Source organism: Nansenia antarctica, assembly GCF_963989245.1.
Source record: "Nansenia antarctica genome assembly, chromosome: 1".
Taxonomy (NCBI): Eukaryota; Metazoa; Chordata; class Actinopteri; order Argentiniformes; family Microstomatidae; genus Nansenia; species Nansenia antarctica.
This window is the reverse complement of record NC_137674.1, coordinates 111,780,104-111,795,103: the sequence shown is the minus strand read 5'-3', so window position 1 is coordinate 111,795,103 and position 15,000 is coordinate 111,780,104. Positions and strand designations below refer to the sequence as shown.

Here is a 15,000-nt window from a genome sequence, read left to right as displayed (position 1 = left end):
GTGGGGGATGTGTTGATAAGGAGGAGGGGGGGGGGGGGAAGGGTTCCCGTTAAAGGTAAAAACCCCCCACCATTACACACACTTACACTGGAACACTGGAATAACATTAACAAGATGAGGTCATCGTTCCATGAATGAAATGCAGGAGGGGTATTGGGCAAAGCTGACGTCTTAAAACCGATGTTGCAAATGAATTAGGCTAATGAGCGTAGGCAGACCTGTGTGGTTGTTTATGAGAGAGATTAAGGTCCAGTAACTAAGGGAACGGGTCGCAGAAAACAACTCAACAAGCTAGCGATGCGTCACACAATGGATCTTCTGTTCTGATGACCCCACCCTGAACTCGCCTTTAGGTGTTCCCCAGGCTACCTGTTCTGCTGAAAGCACGACAGTCAGTTTTCTGGCACACCCGAAAGCCAATCATAGCCTAAGCATTTCATGGACATACATATTAAATAAACAATTGTTTGCTTCTGTTTCTTTAGCATTGTGGGCTGCTATTAACTAACTAACTTACTAACTGTGTTTCGTTGTCTTACAACTGTGTTTTGTTGTCTTACAACTAGGGCTGGGCAAACGATCAAAATTTCTTTTTCGATAATCGCAAGAATTAACGATCAATTATCGATTAATCGATAAGCTTTTTTTTCATTAAAAAAAAACAGTTTCTTTTTTTTTCCTTGGGGAAAAAACTTTATTTGTGTTGCTATTGCACACATTCATTCATTCACATTCAAACTAGACACTACAGTCAGATAACAATCCTCTTAAACAAGGCAGTGAGTAGCTTAAATTGTTTAACTTAAAAACAAATTTTACGTTATAAATAAAAATATAGAAAATAAGTAACTCACCATAGGAGCAGTAAAAAAACAGTTACTCACAAATAGGAGGATGACTGAAAACGTTAGTGTCCTTAAGAGCGTCCAGCTTAACTTAAATTTAAACTCCAGCGAGAGACTGTAGGCGGCAGGCCTACTGGTTCTTGTTCAGAAAGATGATCATGTTAACATGTTCAGGGGTGAGAGACGAACGCAATCTGGTGACACGTGGACAAACTAATTTCCATTATTATTATTATTTTAAAAATATATAATAATAATAATAATATTAACGATTATCGAGCAAAATATTTTGTGATCGACCAAGATCCTTATCGATCAATTATCGATCGTCGATCATTGATGCCCACCCCTACTCACAACTGTGTTTCGTTGTCGTAGTACTTGTACTCTGTCAATGACAATAAAGTTTAATCTACTCTATTCACCTTTTATTATAGAAAGTATTACCATGACTGTAATAACAGTTTGTTACTTTAGGTGTATACACTTATTGAAAGTGGCTTTTGGTTTAGAGTGTGGTGCTAAAATGTAAATAAACAGTGCACTGTACTAGTGTCTCATTAAATCTATCTACTCATTCATCAGTTAACTAAATATGTCCTGTGCGTTCATTAATGCTCCCAAAACACACAACAGGGAGTTGTAGATGATATCCGTGGTGCGAGTGAGTTCACCTGAAGAGACAGAGACACATCCACACTCGGTTCCCATGAGAAGCTGTGAACAGTGAGCTTGTTGAACTGAGGTTAATGAATCCAGCTCTTGTCTTCTGTATTTAGTAAGGCCAGAGGCGATCTGCCATCTGTAGGGTTGTACTTGTCAATGAAGCAGGAAATTAATTAGCCTACGCCATTTAGCTGACGCTTTTATCCAAAGCGACTGACACCGCAGTGAGTGCATCCATGTTTCAGTATACACGGTCCCAGCGGGAATCGAACCCACAACCTAAGCTTTAGCCTTCAGGCTAAACATTTAAATGTTTTAATGTTCATTAATATGCTTTGTCCCTTTACAAATAAGATAAACATAAAACATAAAGCGTTGCTAGCGCATCACACTACCAACAGAGCCACAGAGGAGGACATTATTATATAATAATATTATTATTAGAGGGTTGCTTGCTGCTACTACAGAGGCCATGTGCCCTGTGACATCACATGGAACTCAGCCAGGCTAAGCTTCAGGAGAAATTCCAATGACATCACATGGTGAGAAAAAGAGGAAATGTGAAAGAAAAAAACTGGAAACAAAAATGCTGGACCTAGCTGGAATTAACAGGTTCAGCAACCGAGAGTGATTATTTTTCCACTGTGCTTGCTTTCATTCCTAAAACAATCAGTCTTATATAATGTAGGTTCAAAGTTCCCCCTAAAAAAAGATGGGCTGTCTTTACCATTTTACTTGAGCGTGAGTGAAGGGAAAATGGAAAATCTCAGTAATTATTTTCTCAGAAGACTCAGTTTTGCTAAAACTGTAAACCTTTCCCCGTAAAATTCTCTACAGGGAAAATATGACTTGTGATTCTCTACAGGGAATTTAAAAATCACATGCTTGACGAGGAGCCAGTAGAACAGTGTCTACAGCAGAGCCTACAGCAAGACGCCTCGAGTTGACAGTCCTCCAACTAGCCTAATGGAAATGACTGAATTTTGCATACTGGTATGATTTTAGTCACTGACTGGAAATAGGATTCTGGACCACAGATAGCTTTGAATCTGAACGAGGCCTTTGAGAGTGACTGTGGAATGCTCCATTTTACCACTTCCCAAAAAAAATACATACACATTTGAGGGTTCTACATTTGCTGGCGCAAAGTTGAAAGCAAACAAAATGGAAACAGATGTCAAGGGAAAACGTTAGTTATTCTGCACAGGTCTGCATCTCTGGTTTTATGCATTACTCTCTATCTCCCTGGCCTAGGATTCTCTGCCAAGTCAAACACCGCGGGAAGGAGAACAGTGAAGCGATGGTGGTCACAATGGAAAAATATGTCTGCTGTGGAAGAACCATTTGTAAATCCTGATCCTTGATGAACCCGAGTGTTGGTGGGCGGTCAGATGACTTGAACTGATGACCCCCCACACACAGGACAGAGACAGGGGGTCAACAGGGTCAGGGGTTGACAGAGACAGAGGGTCAACAGGGTCATTCACCCCGCCCCTTTCCAAGATGGTGGAATTGTTTGGAGCTCTATGAGCTCTCAGAAATATAACTCTTATAAGTACTTAAAACAAAGGAAAAAATGCCACCAAAGCTAAATAAACAAAATGCGATGGAGGAGGAAATAGAGGAAATCAGAAAATCACTGAACTTTATGTCAGAGGAGTTAAGCAAAGTTGCCAAACAACAAACCAAACTTATGGAACTAATGGATGAGGTGAAACAACTGAAAACGCTTATCAAGGAAAAGGATAAAAAGGTTGATGATCTGGAGAAAAGAATCGACGACATGGAACAATATTCCCGAATGGAAGATTTGGTGATAACCGGACTGGAGACCAAGCATCAAACATATGCCAGGGCGGCGTCAGGCACAGCAACAAACAACGGTGAGGACGCACCTGCACATGAACTACAAACACTGGAACAACAAATCATACAATTCTTTGAAAAGAAAAACATGCCTATTGAAAGCAATACAATTGCAGCTTGTCATACACTTCCCCGAAAGGACAGCAGATCAACGCCTGCAATAATAGTTCGTTTTGCTAATCGAAAAAGCAAGATTGAACTACTAAAACAGGGTAGGAAGCTGTCTGGGACGGGAGTGTATTTAAATGAACATCTTACCAAAAAGAATGCTGAAATTGCCTGGCAAGCACGCATTCTAAGGAAGCAAAACAAGTTGCAAGGCACTTGGACAAGAAACTGTAAAGTGATGATTAGGCCCAATGGATCTCCTGAAACCTCCAAAGGGTTTATGGTGAGAGAACTAAAAGACTTAGACCAGTACAAATAATGACTGTGAAATACCTGAACAGACAACAATTCAAATTTGAGTGGAAATACTTGGACAGACAATGACTGCTATAATGGGAACGGACGATGATTATTCCTTTCCACTCAATGACATTAATGATGATGAGTTTGGAGAAATGGGATCACTGGACTGTGTGGATTATAATCCAGCTGCACCCAAAAACTATGAAGAGTTGAACTTGAAAACCTTTGACTTTACAGAGCACAAAATGTATGACATTGAGAACAACATCGACCCAGAGAACCACTTCTACAACAATAATAACTGCAACTGTGAATACTACACAGAGGAACAATTCAAAAGTAATATAAAAATGGATGGTAATTTATCAATAATACACTTCAACAGTAGAAGTCTTTATAGAAACTTTACAAAAACTAAGGACTATTTGAGACAGTTCACCAAGTTCAGCATCATTGCTGTATCGGAGACATGGCTCAGTAAAGAGAAAGAAGCCGATGTGGAACTTGAGGACTATGAACTATTTACCACCAACAGAACAAACAAGAAGGGAGGAGGAGTTGCCTTGTATGTAAATAATGACTTTGACTGTAAAATAGTAAAAAATATGTCAATAACAATAGAAAACATTATGGATTGTGTCACTGTAGAAATACATATGGAGAAATCTAAGAGCATAATAATAAGCTGTGTATATAGAACTCCAGGATCCTGTCTTGACACATTCAAAGATATGATGGTTGATATGTATGATAAACTAAATGACAGAAAGATGGTCTTTGTATGTGGGGACTTAAATATAGATTTGTTGAACCCAAATGAACACAAACAAATTAGAGACTTCATGGACACAATGTACAGTATAAGTCTATTTCCTACAATCTTAAAACCAACCAGAATAACAAGTAACAGTGCTACTTTAATAGACAACATTTTTACCAATGAAATTGGGAGTAAAATTGTAAGTGGAATGCTATTAAATGACATAAGTGACCACCTTCCTGTTTTTGCAACCATACAGAACTGTACCAAGATTAAAACTCATAGAAATTCCGAAACTCAGAAATTGATTCGTAACAGAACATCAGAAGCTATAGAGGCTCTGAAGGGAGACTTAAGGAAGCAAAGCTGGCATAGGGTCATTTCAAACAATAATCCAAACAAAGCTTATGATGAATTTCTCTCCACATTTTTCACCTTGTATGACATACACTGTCCACTACAAAAACAGAGAAAACACAAATATGAAGACAAGCCCTGGATCACAAGAGGACTAGAAAATGCATGCAAAAAGAAAAATATACTATATAAACAGTTCTTAAAGGACAGATCAAAGGTAGCAGAAAATAAATACAAAACCTACAGAAATAAATTAACTAGTATAATGAGATGCAATAAAAAGGAATATTATAATAAACTATTGGAACAACACAGAAGTAATACACAAGGTACATGGAAAGTGCTAAACAGCATAATTAAAAAGGGTACAAAAAAATCGGACTATCCAAATTACTTTAATAAAGATAAACTAAACATAATTAAACCAAAAGAGATTGTCGATGAGTTTAATGATTACTTTGTCAATGTTGGCTATAACTTAGCAAATGAAATTGTGGACCCGATAACGAAGGACGGTGTAGACGAAGATATTATTGATATAAACACCAACACCATATTTCTGAAGAAAATTGAAGAGAAGGAACTGATTGATGTGGTAACCAAATTTAAGAATAAAAAATCTACAGATTGTAATGACATAGATATGAGACTAGTAAAAAATATTATAGAATATATTGCAAAGCCACTGACTCATATCTGTAACCAATCATTTCAAACCGGCATATTTCCCAACCAAATGAAAATAGCAAAGGTCATTCCTATCTACAAAAATGGAAACAAGCACAGTTTCTCCAATTATAGACCAATTTCTCTCCTTCCTCAGTTCTCAAAAATATTAGAAAAACTGTTTGTAGTAAGACTGGACGATTTTATAGAAAAACAAAACCTACTGAGTGACCATCAATTTGGATTTAGAGCAAATCGATCCACTACAATGGCAGTGATGGAATTGATTGAAAAAATATCCACAAAAATTGAAAGTAAAGATTATACTGTAGGGATATTCATAGATCTAAAGAAAGCATTTGATACTATTGATCATAGATTATTAATAAGAAAACTTGATAGATATGGAATTAGAGGGTTAGCAAATTTATGGATTAGAAACTATCTTGAAAATAGACACCAGTATGTACAAATAAACAATGATAAATCTGAACTGCTAAGGGTCACATGTGGGGTCCCACAAGGTTCAGTGCTGGGTCCAAAGCTGTTTATTCTATACATCAATGATATTTGCAATGTGTCCAAGTTGTTAAATTTTGTTTTGTTTGCAGATGATACTAATTTATTTTGTTCTGGCAAAGATTTGGAGCAGCTTCTGGATACAGTGGAAACGGAACTAAAAACTATAAAACGATGGTTTGACACAAACAAGTTGTCATTGAACTTAGAAAAAACTAAACTTATGATATTTGGAAATCGAAAAATAAATAATCAAGTACAAATCAAGATAGATAATGTTGAAATTGAAAGAGTTTATGAAAACAAATTTTTGGGAGTTGTTATAGACCACAAACTATGTTGGAAAACACACATAAACTACTTAAAGACTAAAATATCAAAGTCTATTGCAATACTGCATAAAACAAAAGACATACTTAATCCAAATTCATTACACATATTGTACCGTTCTCTAATAGTTCCATACATAACCTACTGTGTGGAAGTGTGGGGAAACACATACAAAACAATCACAAATCCAATTTATTTACTACAGAAAAGAGCTATACGAATTATAAACAGAGCTGCCTATCAAGAACCAACTAACAAATTATTCATAAACACCTATGATCTCAAATTTAAAGAATTGGTGGACTTCAAAATGGCACAAGTCATGTATAAAGTAAAAAATAAGATGCTTCCAGACTGTATCCAGAGACTATTTCAAGTTAGACAGAGTAATTATGAACTCAGAGGAATATGTATGTTTATGAAAACAAAGATTAGACAGTTAAACAGTTAAAGGAGTTAATTTATGGAATACTTTTGAAAAGGAAATGAAAATGTGTAGTACATTAAAAGGATTTAAAAAATTATTTAAAAATAAGATGATTAACAAGTATAAAACAGAGGTTTAAATATAGTTTTTGTTTGGTATTCTTATTTTATTTTTTGAACTTTTTGTTGACATGCGTAAGTGACATTTTGTTTATAAAAGTTTCAATGTTTTGATTATGCATTCATGGGGGGACATGCATACATGTAACAAGGGTAGGCGCAATAAGCCACGGCTTCAGCCTACACCTTTTTGGTCCTGATGTTATAAATTGTGACTATGTACATTTTCTTATATCTGTATTGTGAATTGTATAGGGGACCAAAATAAACATTCTCAATCAATCAATCAATCAAACAGAGACAGAGACAGAGGGTCAACAGAGACAGAGAGACAGAGACAGAGGGTCAACAGAGACAGAGACACAGGGTCAACAGAGACAGAGACAGACAGAGGGTCAACAGAGACAGAGACAGACAGAGGGTCAACAGAGACAGAGGGTCAACAGAGACAGAGACAGAGGGTCAACAGAGACAGAGGGTCACCAGAGACAGAGACAGAGGGTCACCAGAGACAGAGACAGACAGAGGGTCAACAGAGACAGAGGGTCACCAGAGACAGAGACAGAGGGTCACCAGAGACAGAGACAGAGGGTCAACAGAGACAGAGACAGACAGAGGGTCAACAGAGACAGAGGGTCACCAGAGACAGAGACAGAGGGTCACCAGAGACAGAGGGTCAACAGAGACAGAGACAGAGGGTCAACAGAGACAGAGGCAGGGTCAACAGAGACAGAGGCAGGGTCAACAGAGACAGAGACAGGAGGTCAACAGAGACAGAGGGTCAACAGAGACAGAGGGTCAACAGAGACAGAGACAGGAGGTCAACAGAGACAGAGACAGGAGGTCAACAGAGACAGAGACAGGAGGTCAACAGAGACAGAGGGTCAACAGAGACAGAGACAGGAGGTCAACAGAGACAGAGACAGGAGGTCAACAGAGACAGAGACAGGAGGTCAACAGAGACAGAGGGTCAACAGAGACAGAGGCAGGGTCAACAGAGACAGAGACAGGAGGTCAACAGAGACAGAGGGTCAACAGAGACAGAGGGTCAACAGAGACAGAGACAGGAGGTCAACAGAGACAGAGACAGGAGGTCAACAGAGACAGAGACAGGAGGTCAACAGAGACAGAGGGTCAACAGAGACAGAGACAGGAGGTCAACAGAGACAGAGGGTCAACAGAGACAGAGACAGGAGGTCAACAGAGACAGAGACAGGAGGTCAACAGAGACAGAGACAGGAGGTCAACAGAGACAGAGGGTCAACAGAGACAGAGACAGGAGGTCAACAGAGACAGGAGGACAACAGAGACAGAGACAGGAGGTCAACAGAGACAGAGACAGGAGGTCAACAGAGACAGAGACAGGAGGTCAACAGAGACAGAAGGTCACCAGAGACAGAGACAGAGGGTCAACAGAAACAGAGACAGACAGAGGGTCGACAGAGACAGAGACAGACAGAGGGTCAACAGAGACAGAGACAGACACAGGGTCACCAGAGACAGAGGGTCACCAGAGACAGAGGGTCGACAGAGACAGAGACAGAGGGTCAACAGAGACAGAGGGTCAACAGAGACAGAGGGTCACCAGAGACAGAGGGTCAACAGAGACAGAGACAGACACAGGGTCACCAGAGACAGAGGGTCACCAGAGACAGAGGGTCAACAGAGACAGAGACAGACACAGGGTCAACAGAGACAGAGGGTCAACAGAGACAGAGGGTCACCAGAGACAGAGACAGAGGGTCACCAGAGACAGAGGGTCAACAGAGACAGAGGGTCAACAGAGACAGAGGGTCAACAGAGACAGAGAGTCAGAGACATAGACAGAGACAGAGGGTTGACAGAGACAGAGGGTCATCACAGACAGAGACAGAGGGTCACCAGAGACAGAGACAGAGGGTCAACAGAGACAGAGGGTCAACAGAGACAGAGGGTCAACAGAGACAGAGACAGAGGGTCAACAGAGACAGAGACAGAGGGTCAACAGAGACAGAGAGACAGAGACAGAGGGTCAACAGAGACAGAGGGTCAACAGAGACAGAGAGACAGAGACAGAGGGTCAACAGAGACAGAGGGTTAACAGAGACAGAGGGTCAACAGAGACAGACTCACAGACAGGGACAGACAGGATCAGAGGGTCAACAGAGACAGAGAGTCAGAGACAGAGGGTCAACAGAGACAGAGAGACAGAGACAGAGGGTCAACAGAGACAGAGACAGAGGGTCAACAGAGACAGAGAGACAGAGACAGAGGGTCAACAGAGACAGAGGGTCAACAGAGACAGGGAGACAGAGACAGAGGGTTAACAGAGACAGAGGGTCAACAGAGACAGACTCACAGACAGGGACAGACAGGATCAGAGGGTCAACAGAGACAGAGAGTCAGAGTCAGAGACATGGACAGAGACAGGGACAGCCTCACAGACAGGGACAGACAGGGACAGAGAGTCAACAGAGACATGGTCAGAGACAGGGGGTCAACAGAGACAGAGAGTCAGAGACATAGACAGGGGGTCAACAGAGAGTCAGAGACAGAGACAGAGACAGGGGGTCAGCAGGAAAGGCAGGGCAGCAGTACACTGACCGCTGGTGTCACACGCCTGACTAACCAGATTCAACCACAGCAGGCAGGACGCCCAGGAACACTTCCCTAAACCTGACACGCAACTAGGCGCAACAGGGGACAGGAGGGGATCTTTGACCCGGTTTCACAAACAAGGCTTTAGCCTAGTCCTGGACTAAATCACACTTTCAAGGTAAAATCTCCATTGAAGATGTTTTATTTTAGTCTGGGACTAGGCTTAGGGCTAAGCCTTGTCTGTGAAATCAGCCCACTATGTAGGACATTATAGTCTGTGTAAGGCAGTGTGGGCATCACACAGTCACACAGTTAATTGAAATGTTTGGCCGACCGTGTAATTATGATGGTGTTGTGGAAAGGCCAGGGCACTTTAGAACACTAGTCCTGTCCCTCCAAGTACACAGCAGGACAGGACAGGACACAGGTGCCCCGCATGACCAGTGCTGCCAAGTGCCAACAAGTGATGTTGTTGTTTATGCCAGTCACCGTTTCACAGCAAGGCACAGCTGATTGGACGGCTTTCTTTCCACCCCCCTCACCCCCCGCCTACGATGACGAGGACATGTTCTCATAAAAGAGCCTCTTTCCACGTTTCCTGCAAACAACTTTCTAACATCTGGTCCTCGTTTTGTTGGAGAGGATGTTGCTCTGAGCAGCAGGGGGTGTGGAGGGGGAGGGGGGCAGGGGGAGGGAATGGGGGGGGGCAGGGGGAGGGAATGGGGGGGGGCAGGGGGAGGGAATGGGGGGGGCAGGGGGAGGGAATGGGGGGGGGCAGGGGGAGGGGGTGGAGAGGGGGCTGGGTGGCCCTTTCTTTCTCAAAGCTTGGAAAGTTCAAGCTGCTTTTTTACTGAAGAGAAGAACAATGAGAAGAAGGGTTCATGTAGTAGCAGGGGAACAAGAGCAGAAAAGTGATCAAAGGAAACCTTTAAGCCTTGACATGACCAGCCAGGTGGCAGAGCAGTGTTGTCTGTATGACGTGTTACTGTTGAACACAGAGTTGGGCTTTTTAAAAGCAGCCAAAACCAAAGATATATAAATGTATTGTCTTGTTTTCATTGTACAAACAAGGAAGCTGAAGATGACATGATCAAGCTTTTTAATTCAACTCTAACCACACACGTAACTAGCTGCTGTTAGCTGTTGTCTTCTTGACAGCCCATAACATGAATAGGACTACAGAATAAACTACCTTACGAGTTGATTTGTTTCTCTCCTTGACTAACGTTGTTTTAACAGTCAGAGACATGGGATTAGCCAGAGACCCCCACCACCAGGCTACAGGCTACTAGCTTCGTCTTGACAGAAACAGCTAGAAGGTTAGCTATCTCCTAGTAAAGGGTTAGCTAGCTCCTAGTAGCTCCTGGTGTTGTCGCTAGCTGGCTCAGGAACAAAGCCAAGCAGGAGATAGATCTGATGTGTGACACACTTGGCCTCTTACCTGAATCTTGGGGAGTCTTTGAGACATTCCTCGAAATCCACCGTTATCTTCATCTTGGTAAATCAAGTAAAAATAAATAAACCCACGGGATTAAAAAACCAGCTGTGAACGAACCACCCGGGTAAACCTCCCTGCTAAACTAAACCAGCTCTCTGGTTTGTCTTTACGAACGTCTCCAGCTAGCCTGGGGGGCTAGCTAGATAAATAAGAAGCTTGCAAACTGTGCAAACATAAAACTCTCACAAGTTTAAACTAGATAATTTAATAAAAGGCTTAATTAATAAAATTGTTTGACAGATTCGGAGTCAAATTCGACGGGTTACTAAGGCGGTCATGGCAACCAGTCAGAGGAGCTTTCCTGTCTCGCGACCAACAACGGCCTGAACCCGACGATCACGAGGGGCTGCGTTCGGAGATTCGCTCTGGAATCTTGGAGCAGCACTCGTGGAACGCCTCTCGTCCAATCGAATCGCTTGGTCTCGGTATGACGTCGAAGCCAGTGTGCGCTCCAGCGCGTAAAGAGAGAATTTACGAACGCAGCCCTCACGTCACGTCACGTCACGTCACGTCAAGCACTTCCTGATCCAGGGAAACAACGTGAAATACGTGAATGCTATACGCGGCGCACAGCCAATGGGATCACTCGGTTCAGCGCGATAGACTGGTCTGCTATTTGTATCTTACTGGTGGTAAAGCTGTACACTACTATTAAAGTATTTAACTTTTCTGATTAAAGCGATGTTGACTGACCAAATCGATCGATCTATTCGTAATGTTGCGATGAAGGAGTAGTACACGTACATTAGTTGTCAAGTCTAATTCTAGGGTGTTGAATCTATTCCTATCTTGCAATCTGGACCAACTCCTATTTCATATCTCAAGAAATACATCTGGGTGCCGAATGTCAATTAACTCACTTAATTTGTATAAAGTGGAGCAACACGAGAACACGAAACCACCACGTCATAGCTAAAAGATCATATTTGTCTGTCTCTCCCCTTATTTAAGTAGTTAAAATGAACATGGGATTTGTTGCGCACGAGCGCCATCTAGTGGCCATGCAGAGAAACAACAGTTAAACATGGATCAACATCAGTACATAACAAATGCAGTGTTGGTGTGTTAAAGTTCAATGTTCATCTGTGAAACACAAAAGGCTCAAGGAAAGAAAAACTGTCCATAACGGCGTCATTTAATAATGGGAGACAAAAATACACACATCCTTATGATTAAGAACATGCACATTTAAGATACAAAAACACACAAAATCATGGGAGTTCCATTATTCTCGGGACAGATTGGGACTGATTGTCTCCTGACCTGTCCCCTGAAAGAAAGAAATTAAACAAACATGGTAGAAATGAATCACAACAAGAAACCAGTAGTGGGTCTAAAGCATTGAGCTGCAAAGGGAACAGTATGAGCATAGGCTATTCATAGGCTATTCATTTACACACATGTACATAAATACACAAGAGAGGCACATTCGCCCGGTAAGAAGAACCACCCCAGGATTAGTTAAGTTTAGTCGATTCACAGACAACTTCCGTCCTTTTTGTCTTCAGTCTCAAAACGACGCTGGACAAATCAATTAATAGACTAAAAATCATATTTTTTTTCTTCTCTTTAAATACAAAGTAAATACACTTTCTGCAATGTGTAATTCCCTTATTATTATTATTATTCACACAATAGATTATAAAAATAAAGACTGATCCAGAGAATGGGATGAGTTCAGGATTGAAGCCTCGTCGTTGTGGGGGTGAGGCTACGTTCAGAGAGATCCAGCACTAAGCTTTCGTGATGACGCAGAGGCCGTTAAATGAACACCTGCATGGCCACGCAGTCAGGTGACATGAACACCTATATGACCACGCAGTCAGGTGACATGAACACCTATATGACCATCAGTCAGTCAGGTGACATGAACACCTATATGACCATCAGTCAGTCAGGTGACATGAACACCTATATGACCATCAGTCAGTCAGGTGACATGAACACCTATATGACCATCAGTCAGTCAGGTGACATGAACACCTATATGACCACGCAGTCAGGTGACATGAACACCTATATGACCATCAGTCAGTCAGGTGACATGAACACCTATATGACCACTCAGTCAGTCAGGTGACATGAAAAGGAAAGTAGTAATTTGTGAAGACATAATAGCTGCTGTCTCAAAATACACACACACACACACACACACACACACACACACACACACACACACACACACACCCCACACTTCTGTGTTTATCTATGTATTAGTGCTGAGAGTTCAAATTAAATAATCTCTGTCCAATGTCCAAAATGAGACAAATGTGTATTTTTCTTTTTCATGTGCTTAAACAAACACACAAACACACAAATACACAATCAATTTAGATTTTACTTTGCTCGTTAACTGTCCTCTCTTTCAGGAAGTACAGTAATAGCAATCCTTTTTTTTTTTCTTCTTTTTTAACTTTATAAAAAAGACAAAAGTGACCAATGGGGATGACAGAGGTTCTCAGTAGGAGAAGCAGCTGTGGGTAAACTCATCATGTCGGCCTGTGGATAGATGACAGATCAGAAGTGCTATGATGATTCAAGTATATTAGAATTAGAGAGCAGACGCTTCAAACAAACACAGTCACTTGTGTCTTCTCGGTCGCTCACATAATCACTCCTTCTGACAACTGGGTGGTGGAAGATAACTAAAAAACAAAAAAAACGAGTCGATTGTTACTTATTAAATGGCATGCTACGACATCGCACCCTTCCTATGACAGCCAGGGGGGTATGACATCATAAGATCAACATCCAATCCCAGACATCTCGCCATTCATGCAGCCGTTCAAGCCGTTAGCCCACACAAGCCTTTACTGTAGGAGAGGAGGAGTCAGTAGCATTATTGACATTGTGCAAGAGTCCTGCTGCCTAGCAGTAGTACATACAGTATGTGTCCCTCTGGTTAGCCTAGCGAGCAGACGTGTTGTTGGTGCTAAGCTAACACCCTCAGCGCTGCAGCAGCAGCCATGCGTGTACGTTGTACGACAGGGTCTGGTACAGTAAGAAAGCAGCAGCAAGCCTGCCTGACCATGTCATCTCCTGGTTAAACAGAGAAACAGACACACTCCTAGACTGTTGTTGTGTTCTAACATATTTAGGTATCAGTGCATCAATAGATAATAAATATATATCAAATACATATTATTGTACGTGAGTGAGTAAATGTTAGTTTTTTTTCGGTATTCTACTAGCAGGTTATTTTAGTCTTCGTCATTGGACATGTGGGGGGGGGTCAGGTGGTGGGGGGGGGGACACTGGTTATCTTCTGAATCGAGGGAGAAATGGCTGACTACACGAGGAAGTGTGTTGACATCACCTGATCAGTCAGGTGATCAGTCAGGAGGGGAACAGAGAGGGACAAACGTAAAAAAAACAGACAGCAGCAGAGGGGCTTGTAGGTTCCTATCACACACACACTACGGTGGAGGCGGCTGGTCGACAGGTATACGGGTGAGGAGGGACAACACAGAGAAGCGAGAGAGAGAGAGAGAGAGAGAGAACATGATTTTTAACCCCTCAACCGTCATCATTGCCACACCTCCGTTTTTTCTCTCAACCAATCAGAAGTCCGAGGGATGATGATGCCGTCTGAGGCTGTTGGGGTTTCCCACCCCATCCTTCAGGGGCGCAGGGAGAGAGCTGGAGCACTGGAGACAGACAGCCAGGCCCGGTGCTTACAGACAGGCCGGTGAGCAGGTGAGCGGGGCGGAGGGGGTGTGGGGGGGGGGGCGGAGGGGGTGTGGAGGGGGGGGGTGGAGGGGGTCAATACTGACAACAGTCTGTGTTAAGTCTTTAGGTCTCTGGCTCACTTCAGGTTGCCGAGCGACAGTCAGAGAGAGAGAGGGAGACTCTTGGCAAAAAGAAGAAGCAACCGGCGGCGGGGTCGATGTGCTTTGCATTGCAGTGTTTCCGGGATCACACGCACACACACACGCACACACACACGCACGCACACACGC

General features: G+C 42.3%; 1 protein-coding gene across 1 annotated transcript in view; it reads right to left on the bottom strand.

Moving 5' to 3' along the window:
- Positions 1-11,218, bottom strand: part of LOC308171114 (arf-GAP with coiled-coil, ANK repeat and PH domain-containing protein 2-like) — a 65,841-nt gene extending 54,623 nt beyond the window's left edge. The window contains exon 1 of the mRNA XM_080545985.1: positions 10,985-11,218. Coding sequence (XP_080402111.1) covers positions 10,985-11,037 — 53 coding nt within the window. The 5' untranslated portion in view covers positions 11,038-11,218. The remainder of the gene's footprint in view (positions 1-10,984) is intronic.
- Positions 11,219-15,000: the final 3,782 nt, after the last annotated feature.